Genomic DNA, 10,929 nt, shown 5'->3' on the forward strand with positions numbered 1-10,929 from the left:
AACGAGAAAAGGGGCAAGACCGAGACAGTTCGACGCCTCGGGTGAAAAATCAAAATGGCTCCCCTCCTGCTAACTAACAAAACCAGGAGGTGCACAAAAGAAATACCATATTTTTGGGTGCCTCCTGCTCACTTCTGTGCAACATACACAAGACAGCTTCCCTGTAACTCAAGGGTCAGGTCCCTGAACCTCCTGCCCTAAAATGTACCCAGAGTGTACTGTCTGAAGGGGTATCAATATTTTCTCATCATATGGGATGCCTCTCTTCCAAGATTAAAGAAATGCCAACCGGTTCTGGGCCTTGGCAGTCTTTGTCCTTATTTCAGAAACAACCTGGTTAAGCTACAGCCCAATCCTCACACTTGATGAACCAGCAAATAAGTGCTTAATGCGGAGAGAACCAGTTACCACATCAGCACCGTGTCACAAACCGTGAGATGACACTGATGCCAGAGAGACATTTCAGCTTTGCAGCTCCTGATACGCTAGCAAATAAATGAAATATCTCTGGCCTGCGTTGGCATCCATTTTCAGGCCACTCCCGCGAGGGCAAACGTCCACATCCGCGTCTCAAACCCCATCGATCATCAAAAAGAAATGTGGTAAAAATTATTTTTTAAAAAATCCAAAGTTTATTGGTAAGAATCAGGCAGTAGTCTAGTGCACCTTCAGGCCTACAAAGACATTTCCGCACCGTACAGTGCAAAGCAATTTGTTTGATTTTAAAGGGGGGGAGCCTTGCCAGAAGTAATGCATGCCTATGCTACATGAGTTTATTCCCTGTACTCCATTCTTATCAAGTTCCTTTGTCATGAGCTATAAATGAGTAAGCAACAATCATAATTCCCCCGGCCACCCTCCCCCAGCCCTAAAGATTCACCCATCCCTGCTAAAAGCAAAAACAAAAGAAGCCATAAACCTAACCACTGCATGCAGTAATTTCTCTTTAACATGCAGAATAGGGGTCAGTCTAACAGCATAGATAACTGAACCAGTCAGCTCATAACCTCACCAAGCTGCCCATCTGAGGCCTCAAAATCTTGGGGGGGGGGGAATACTTCCTGATGAGTGACCCCACACACCAGCGTGCTGACTTACTGATAGGGCAACCCCACAACATTCAAGTTAGAGATGCCCTTTCCAAAACTTTGGGAAGTCTAGGTCAGACCACATCTGGTACCCTACTGTGGAAAAGGGTATCTATAGGGTAGGAGGACTGCGGACATGAAAGAGTAATGACAATGCAGAGCTTCCTATCAGAAATGCAAAATGGCTTCTCCCTCACATTTTTTTGCTATCTGTCCTTTAAGAAGTTGACTATTTCCTACCATTACAGAGGCCTCAAAAACGGCTTCTTTCAATACACCTGGAATATCAGACTTCTACATAACTGCATAGTTAATTTTTTTTTTCAGGTTTCAGTGCCTTTTAGAACTGTCATGATCGAGCTATAGCCATTGAAGATGGGATGGGGGCCTGGAGAAAAAGAAACTGGAGAGTAAATGGTTTGCGTCATGCGTGCGAAAAAAGGTTCCTCAACTGTGACCTTTAAAAATCATAAAAAGGTTGGTGCCTATATTGGTTAACGTCGATGGTTAATCCGTTTCCAGGGCCTGTAGCTCAAAACTTGCATATTTGGAGAAAATGCCTTCTCACAGTGTAACCCTCCAGAACAGTAGGGAAGTTACTTGGTGAGGACAGTTCCAAGGAGATCAGGTTCCAGAAGCTGAAGGGATCCGGAAGGGTTGGGAAGAGGACAGGCACTTCTCTGGGAAAGCAGAAGCATCGGAGAAAAGACCAAGGGAATCGGAAGGCGGCCATCCAACCCGACCGACTGCACAGCAGTCTGCAGCAACCGATGGCCATTCCGTTGGCTTTGTTTTGAGGGGTGGGCTCAAGGGTCTCCAGGGGGAAGCACGGGCCAAACCTATCATCCCCCAAAATATGGAGGGCAGCCAACGTTCTTTTAAACAAACCAGGGGGGGGGGCTTTTGAGTCTTCCATGAATAGGACTGCAACTTATTTGGGCAAGGCAAATGACATTGGGTTGCGGAAGTCACCTTACGTGGGAGGGGAGGGGGACCGGTGTGTGTGTGTGGGAGGGGGGGAATGAGGCTTGCTTGTGCACTGGTGGTCTCTGCCCTCTTCCGCTGCCTCTCTGCCTCACACAACATTTCCCTCCCTTGCGCGTGTACCTGGCCCAGCGCACTCGTGATCTTGCCCTGTCCGTTCCATCCTACTCAGAATCAGCTCTTTTCATAGAGGCACTTTCAGCAGTTCAGTGTCTGTAAGGATAAAGGCACTAAGCAACGATCTAAAATCAATTGGTGGAGTCTCTCTGGCGAGTCCTAGGGGAGTACAAAATGTCTCTATGGTTCAAACAATGACTGTGAAAGGAACTGGGCTGCAATTTGGATGCATATAATAGATTAGAGTTTCATTTTACATTCTAAGAATGCACCAAAAGGCATGCTTCTGCACCTTTTTTTCTGCTCTAAGAGATACAGATTGTTTAGGCATTGCTATATATAAACTGGGCTTCTTAATTTTCCATATAGCTTTCCCTTTAAGGGATGGTATATGTTACTTTCCAACAAGGCCTGGACACGAGCCAGCACATTTCCCTGAGCAATGCAGGAAAAAAAAGTCTATCTGGTGAGCTTTTCCTGGCCATCCCTCCCAACAAGCAAAATTTTTTTTTGTATTTATTACTGAAATCATGCATTAATTAATTTTGAGTTACACCTTAGTCAAATAGGCCATAATGCTGAATATTTGAACATGCTTTGATCTCCAAAAGTTATTGTTCCCATTTGACTAACATACGCACTTAAATACAGTACTTTTAGTTAATAATCAGATACTTAATAAATAAAAAGGAGTGCACTTTTGGTGAATGCAAATCGAAACAAAAAAAAGGGGGGGTCTATTTTAAGGAAGATTGGTTCAAACGAAAGCTTATCCCCTATCGTCTGAGGTAATGTTCCAGGCATGCAGTTATAAAATAGATAGTATCAAAGTCAAACATGCTTATAGTAAATTCTATTTGTGCTGTCTTGCAACGAAGGAGCTAAAAAGGTTTGCATCCAGTTCTGGAGAAGGAGGGTGGGAAGCACACTGAAACCATCTGCATTTAAGAAACCTTAGCAGCATTGCAGATGTTGTCTTCCCTCCCCCAATTTTAAGAGTGTATACAGCGAAAACCAAAAAGACCTGGCATATTTTTTTTATAAGGTGCTGTGTGTGGATCTGTAGATCAGAACTACAAAACCTTTCAAAAAGGAAGGAAAGATACGTTGGTCAGTCTAAAGAATGGCAAACTCTTGCTGCACATTTCTGGTTGGATGCATTTTCTAGGATGCATTGTGCAGGGTTTTGGTAGAAACTTTTCCTGGAATCCATGCATATTTTAAATATTTTTAAGAGTCCACTCTTGAGTTGATCTTTTACAAAAATTAAGATAAACTGAAAGTAATGGGGGGGATCTAGAGTTATAAGCATACAATCCTTATTTATAACTAGGCTAGCTGAAAGACTTATAGTTAACCATTTATACCAGTTGGAAAATACCCTTTTAAAATAAAACAAAAAAAAATGAATATCTTTTCATGGATCCTGAAAGCTTCTTGAATCGCTGAGCAAAAAATCCACAATGCAACAATGCATCTACGAGGTAAAGCATTCAAAGACTATTCATAAAGCATCTACAAAGAGTGACCGCAGATCACTTAGAGTCTTCAAGCTGCCTGTGTTTCTCCTTTCTCTCTCTATATATATATTTATATATATATATTTAAACATCGGTGAGCAGCTTGCTTTTATTAACACAGTTTTGGTTGGCTATGGTGTAGTTTCCAGTTCTGAGGTTAGCCTCTCTAAAATTGTCTATGCTATTATTCATATCCTCTTCAATTTCCATGTACTCAGATTTGCTGATTGTGGAGGAGCTACGGCGACTCAGGTCACTGTCAGACGCTAAATTAGGAGAGCTAACTTTAAGTAACTGAGCCTGTTCTTCCCCCTCTGTTTCTCGGTGGTAGAAGTAGTTGAAGTTGGACACAATGACAGGTACAGGCAGGGCAATTGTCAGCACACCAGCGATGGCACACAAAGAGCCAACTATCTTGCCTCCAATTGTCACAGGGTACATGTCACCATATCCCACAGTGGTCATGGTTACCACCGCCCACCAGAAAGCATCGGGGATGCTGCTGAAATGAGTTTCAGGTTCTTCCGCTTCGGCAAAATACACCGCGCTAGAGAACAAAATCACCCCAATGAAGAGGAAAAAGATAAGCAACCCTAACTCCCTCATGCTCGCCTTGAGGGTCTGTCCCAAAATCTGGAGGCCCTTAGAGTGTCTGGAGAGTTTGAAGATTCTAAAGACTCTTACCAGTCTGATGACCCTCAGGATAGCCAAAGAGGTGGCTTGCTCCCCCTTTTGGGGGCCCTCCTGCTCGGCCATCTCTGTGCCCAGAGTGATGAAGTAAGGGATGATAGCAACTATGTCAATGAAGTTCATGATGTTTTTGAAGAACTCGGCTTTGCTGGGGCATGCAAAGAAACGCACCACCAACTCAAAGGAAAACCAAATGATGCACAGGGTCTCCACAACGAAGAAGGGGTCGGTGAAGATGTTAAACTTCGGTGGCATGGTAGAGTTGTCGCTGCGGTTTAAGGGTTCGATATATTCCCTGCCAGGGGCTTTCAATGCTGGCAAAGTTTCCAGGCAAAAGATGACTATGGAGATTAAAATCACCATGACAGAGACTATGGCAATGATCCGGGCCGCCCCGGAGCTCTCGGGGTACTCAAAGAGGAGCCATATCTGGCGCTTGTATTCCGTCTCGGGCAGGGGCCTCTCTTCCTCTTTGATGAACCCTTCGTCTTCCCGGAACTTCTCCATGGCTTCCTCTCCCAGTTCGTAGAACTTGATCTCCTCAGAGAACATGTCCAAGGGCACGTTGACAGGCCTACGAAGCCGCCCTCCGGACTGGTAGTAATAGAGGATGGCGTCGAAGCTGGGTCGGTTCCGATCGAAAAAGTATTCGTTCCTCAGTGGATCAAAGTATCGCATGCGTTTCTTGGGGTTACCTAGCAAGGTGTTGGGGAACTGGGCGAGAGTTTTCAGCTGCGTCTCAAACCTCAGGCCAGCAATGTTGATGACGACCCTCTCACAACATTCATGGTCATCGTGAGCGCCAGGCCGGTAGCTGTCCTGCGGGTGGCCTGGCAAAGCAGAAGTCTCGTCCATATTCTCCCCAACCATCACAGTCATGGCGGCGAAAAGACGGGGCAGACAGACAGACTAGAAAATGGGATGCAATGCAGAAGGAGAAGAGTTCCGAGAACCAAAGGAGAGAGGATGGAGAACCTCGGAGGGAAGGGAGACGGGGTCCGGAGACAGAACCACAGAGTACATGCAGAGGAGATAGGGGGTCCTGGTACGGACAGCTTCAAGAGCAGGATGGAAAGTGGGTGATCGGAGCTGGGGACCTCAAGGATAGAGGAATGAGAATGGGGTGAGAGGTGTCCAGGTTGGAGAAAGGGAGGGGTATGGGGCAGTAGTCATTTGGGAGGGAAGGGAGAAGGAAGAGAAGGTCTCCAGTAGTACCCAGTGGGGTGGCTGAGCTCTCCGAGGACACTTGCAAAACTAGGAGGCTGGAATCCTTCTTAGCTCCTTCCCCGTGTCTTTTTTAATGCAGTCCCCCTGCTTTCCTCCAGAATGCAACCATCGCTGATGCAAGGGACGGCGTATCAGCTGCTTCTGCTGTTGTAGTCACACACTTTCCTCCCCCCCACCCCAGCAAATAAATAAATAAGTGCGGGCAGCTGGGACGGACGCAATGGCTCGAAATGCCGAGTCAGCAATATCCAGTCGCTTCTGACTTCCTTGGGACCGGCCCCCAGGCTCCTCTTTAATTTCTGTTATTTATTTAAAAGAATAAAGCTCACTTCCGGGGAGGGAAGGCAAGTGGTAGATACTGTAAAGGGACAAGAAGTATATTCATATAAAATAAAATAAAATAAAAAAACCCTCTCTCTTAACACAGGCAGCCAAACTGTGCCCGCACTTCCAGGGCTGCGGATGCAGGATGCGACTCTTTCCAGAACGCAACCTGACCCCTGAACAGTCCACTTAAAGAACAAAAAAGTATGCAAAGCCCCCCCACATCGGACCCTGCTGTTTTGAGGTCTCGGTGTCCCCCCCCCCTGGAAAAAAGTCCTATCTCTTCGCTCATCCTAACTTTCTCAAGGCTTAGTGAAAGCACAGCCTTCCTTGGCCTCACCGACAACTTTACCTTCGCCCCCCCCCCATCCTCCCACCGACTTCTATGGGTCAGACCCAGAAGCGAAGCGCGCCCAGGGATGCGCCGCCCGCGACTCATGCACGGCGAAACCGGGAGGGAGGGAAGCGCGGAGGGAGGCGAGGGGAGAAAAGAAGGGGGGCCGGTGCGATGTTTCCAAAAAGCTGCAAAAAGGGGGGGGGGAGGGAAAATCCCTTGGAAGTGTTGAAAAGTGGGGGGGGAAGGTCGCTTCTCCTCCAGCCCCCGACTCGCGGGGAGGCAGAACGCGGCGAACACGCCCGGGAGGTTTCGCCGGGGGGGGGGTTGCCTGTCCCCCCCACCCCACCCAGCTTCCCCAAACCCCGCACGGGGGCTGGTGGCTGAGTCGGGAGGATGCGGCCGGGGGTCGGGGGGAGCGCGCCTTGGGAGAGCGGCCAGCCCGACCCTGCCGCGCGCCCTCGCCCGGGGGGAAGCCCCCCATCCCACTCCCCCCCCGCGCCCCCCAAAGGGGCAGCCCCTCTTACCTGCCGCGGCGGGCCGGGTGTTGCGCCAAGCCCCGGCCGGAATGCGTCAAGGCGCTTCGCAGCAGCAGCAGCAGCGGCGGAGGCAAAGCACCGCGCGTCCGCCTCCTCCTCCTCCTCCTCCTCCTCCTCCTCTGCCTCGGCCAGGCTGCCAGCCAGCTGCTGAAATATTCATAGGACCCCCCGCTTGGAGGAGGCACAGGAGCCCCCGCCGGCCCCGGCTCAGGCGAGGGGCCTGCGGCAGCCGGCCAGCCCCCCGGCGGGGCGGCGGGAGGCGGCTGCGGACCGGCCGGCCATCGCCTCCTCCTCCTCCTCCTCTTCCTCCTCCGGCTGGGCGGCCAGGCGGCGCGCTTTGGGGGCAGCCGCGGGCGGGGAAGGCGGCGGCGAAGGGGGTCTCGGCGGGTCGGGGCGGCGCGCTGGAGCCCCGCGCGGGCCCTGGCCGCCGTCGCAATGCGGGCGGGCGAGCGGGCGGCGCGGCGGGACCGGGCGGCGGCGGGGCGGGCTGGCCGGCCCCGCCCCGGGGGTGTTCACCTGGCGATGCGGGGCACGGGGAGAGGGGCACCCCCGCCCGCCCGCCCGCCCGGCAAGTTGCTTCGCGGTCGCCGGTCCCGGGGGGATGGGGGTGTGTTTAAGGCCATTTAAACACTGGGGGGTTTGCCTTGGAATTGCCATTCCGCTAGATGCACATCTTGTGTGTGTGTGACTGTGTGTGTGTGTGTGTGTGTGTGTTTAAGGCCATTTATGCATGGGGGGTTTTGCCTTGGATTTGCCATTCCTATAGATGCACATATTGTGTGTGTGTGTGTGTGTGTGTTTAATGCCATTTATGCATGGGGGGTTTTGCCTTGGATTTGCCATTCCTCTAGATGCATATATTGTGTGTGTGTGTTTAAGGCCATTTAGGCACGTGGGATTTCGCCTTGGATTTGCCATTCCTCTAGATGCACATACTGTGTGTGTGTGCGACTGTGTGTGTGTGTGTGTGTGTTTAAGGCCATTTATGCTTGGGGAGTTTTGCCTTGGATTTGCCATTCCTCTAGATGCACATCTTGTGTGTGTGTGTGTTTAAGGCCATTTAGGCACGGGGGGGGGGGGTTGCCTTGGATTTGCCATTCCTCTAGATGCACATATTGTGTGTGTGTGTGTTTAAGGCCATTTAGGCACGGGGGGGGAGGTTTCGCCTTGGATTTGCCATTCCTCTAGATGCACATATTGTGTGTGTGTGTGTGTGTGTGTGTGTGTGTGTGTGTGTGTGTGTGTGTGTGTGTGTGCCTGTAAGGCCATTTAGGCACGGGGGTTTTTGCCTTCAATTTGCCATTCCTCTAGATGCACATATTGTGTGTGTGTGTGTGTGTTTAAGGCCATTTAGGCACGGGGGGTTTCGCCTTGGATTTGCCATTCCTCTAGATGCACATATTGTGTGTGTGTGACCTATGTGTGTGTTTAAGGCCATTTATGCATGGGTTTTTTTGCCTTGGATTTGCCATTCCTCTAGATGCACATTGTGTGTGTGTGTGTGTGTGTGTGTGTGTGTGTGTGTGTGTAAGGCCATTTAAGCACTGGAGTTTTTGCCTTGGATTTGCCGTTCCTCTAGATGCACATATTGTGTGTGTGTGACCTATGTGTGTGTTTAAGGCCATTTATGCATGGGGTTTTTTGCCTTGGATTTGCCATTCCTCTAGATGCACATTGTGTGTGTGTGTGTGTGTGTGTGTGTGTGTGTGTGTAAGGCCATTTAAGCACTGGAGTTTTTGCCTTGGATTTGCCGTTCCTCTAGATGCACATTCCCCCCCCTCCGAATGCTCGAAATTCTGCATGGGAGCTTATTGCTAAGTTTTCAGAACTGGGCATCTATAGAGCGGCAAATCCAATGCAAAAACCCCGGCGCATAAATGGCCAGAGGGGGTGGGTGGAGCGGCGCCTTTTGGGACCCCGAGCGCCGCGACACGCGTTTCCCGGGACGTCGGATGCCCCTGGTTTCAGGGGCCTTCCCCGCTGGGGGTTGAGATCCTCCTCGGCCTCCTGGGCCCATCCGAGTCAAGCTATCCCTTCCCCCCCAATGATTCTCCCGATCCTGCATCCCCCACCCCCCCTTCACCCCCACCCCCCCAAGGAGAGTCCCTCCACCCGACCCGAGCAGGTTGGCCCGAAAGATGCGCGGCAGCCGGTGGGGCCGCCGCTCGTCGGAACATGTAGGTTAGTGGAGCATTCGCGTCTCCAGGAATCCGAAGATGCTGCTGGAGCATTTTTTTTGGGGGGGGGGGTTGGGCGTGTGTGGAGGGTGTGTTGAATCCACTTCTGCGGCCTTCGAGCCCCTCCCTTGGCGGGCCTTAAGCACGGGCGAGAGAGCTGCTGCAGGAAAGCCCCCCCCCCATATACCTGCAGAGCAGCTGAATTGATGCAGCTTGGTTTGCCTCTCCCCACCCCACCCCCCACTTGCGCTGCAGAGAGCTCCAGATGGGACAGGCTCTCCTGCAGGCTGCTGGAGCTCCTCAGCCCAAGCCTGCTGCCAGCCTTATGAAGCCAGCGGGGTGACCTTGGGCTAGTCACAGCTAGGGTTGCCAACCTCCAGGTACTAGCTGGAGATCTCCTGCTATTACAACTGATCTCCAGCCGAGGAAGATCAGTTGCCCTGGAGAAAACAGCCGCTTTGGCCATTGGGCTCTGTGGCAATGAAGCCCCTCCTCTCCCTAAACCCCACCCTCCTCAGGCTCCGCCCCCAAAACCTCCCACCGGTGGCAAAGAGGGACCTGGCAACCCTAGTCACAGCTCTCTCAGCCCCACCTGCCTCACAGGGTGTCTGTTGAGGGGAAGGGAAGGGGATTGTAAGCCGGTTTGATTCTCCCTTAAATGGTAAAGAAAGTCGGCATATAAAAACCAACTCTTCTTCTCTGCCACCCCCAGATACACAACCACCCCTCTCCCCCAACCCTCAGTTTGTAGTCACATGCTTGCTAATGGACTCGGCTTCCATCCCCAAGGGAATCATCCCAATGCATTTGGTGCAGTTGTGCGTTTTGGGGGTGAGGGGTGGGCGGACTTAATCATCAGCAGCACATTGGGGGAAATTGCCTTTTCGGGATGTTGTCATTAGCTCACTGAGCTCATAGACTTGATAGAGGAGAGCTGTGGCTCAGTGGTAGAGCATCTGCTTGGCATGTAGAAGGTCCCAGGTTCAATCCACGGATTCTCCAGTTAAAGGGACCAGGCAAATAGGTGATGCGAAAGACCTCAGCCTAAGAGCCTGGAGAGCCGCTGCCAGTCTGAGCAGACAAGATTGATTTTGATGGACCGAGGGTCTGATTCATAGAACCATAGAATCATAGAGTTGGAAGGGACCACCAGGGTCATCTAGTCCAACCCCCTGCACAATGCAGGAAACTCCGAACCACCTCCCCACCCCACCCCATACTTCATGCCCAGAAGATGGCCAAGGTGCCCTCCCTCTCATGATCTGCCTAAGGTCACGGAATCAGCATTGCTGACAGATGGCCATCTAGTCTCTGCTTAAAAACCTCCAGGGAAGGAGAGCTTACCACCTCCCGAGGAAGCCTGTTCCACTGAGGAACAGTAGAAGGCAGCTTCATATGTTCATAGATCTCAGCACCCAGAGTGAGAGGTAGGAAGGGATGAAGGACTGGAGTCATCATGAATATAACCTCTCCCTCCTCTCTGGAGAAAAAAAAAAGGAACCACTGGGAGCAACAGACATCATCACAAGAACTCTCTCTCCCCCCCCCCCAGGCCTGTAATGATTGGGGGACTAAGGTGTCACCTCACTCAATACTGCATCCTAGGCCTTTTATGCAAGGCTGTTTCCCTGTTTCAGCCAGCATCCAGGAAACGTAGGCATAACGTGCAGAAACGCGTGGGGAGAGACCGAGGCGACCTCTGATGGTCTGAAAAGGCATGCATAATCAAAGCAAAGCCCCAAAGCAGTCAGGGGGGTGATCATGAGGGAAACAGCCTTGCATAAAAAGCCATAGGCTGATTTAAGTTTCTGGTACTCATTGTGCAAGGGGAAAAATGCTGTTTGTGCATCCATGGAAGCGTTATAGTTTCTCAAACATCAGTTTCCCCGTATTTACACACATACACATAACAAACTAATGTCAGAATCA

At 51.0% G+C, this 10,929-nt stretch overlaps 1 protein-coding gene across 1 annotated transcript; it reads right to left on the reverse strand.

Moving 5' to 3' along the window:
* Positions 1-3,783: 3,783 nt before the first annotated feature.
* On the reverse strand, positions 3,784-5,471 carry LOC130488858 (potassium voltage-gated channel subfamily A member 1). The gene has a single exon (XM_056862528.1). It carries the CDS (start codon positions 5,276-5,278, stop codon positions 3,794-3,796), a length of 1,485 nt encoding a protein of 494 aa, XP_056718506.1. The 5' UTR covers positions 5,279-5,471; the 3' UTR covers positions 3,784-3,793.
* Between the last annotated feature and the right edge of the window lie 5,458 nt (positions 5,472-10,929).

The sequence above is a fragment of the Euleptes europaea genome, chromosome 17 (genome assembly GCF_029931775.1).
Source record: "Euleptes europaea isolate rEulEur1 chromosome 17, rEulEur1.hap1, whole genome shotgun sequence".
NCBI classification, from domain to species: domain Eukaryota; kingdom Metazoa; phylum Chordata; class Lepidosauria; order Squamata; family Sphaerodactylidae; genus Euleptes; species Euleptes europaea.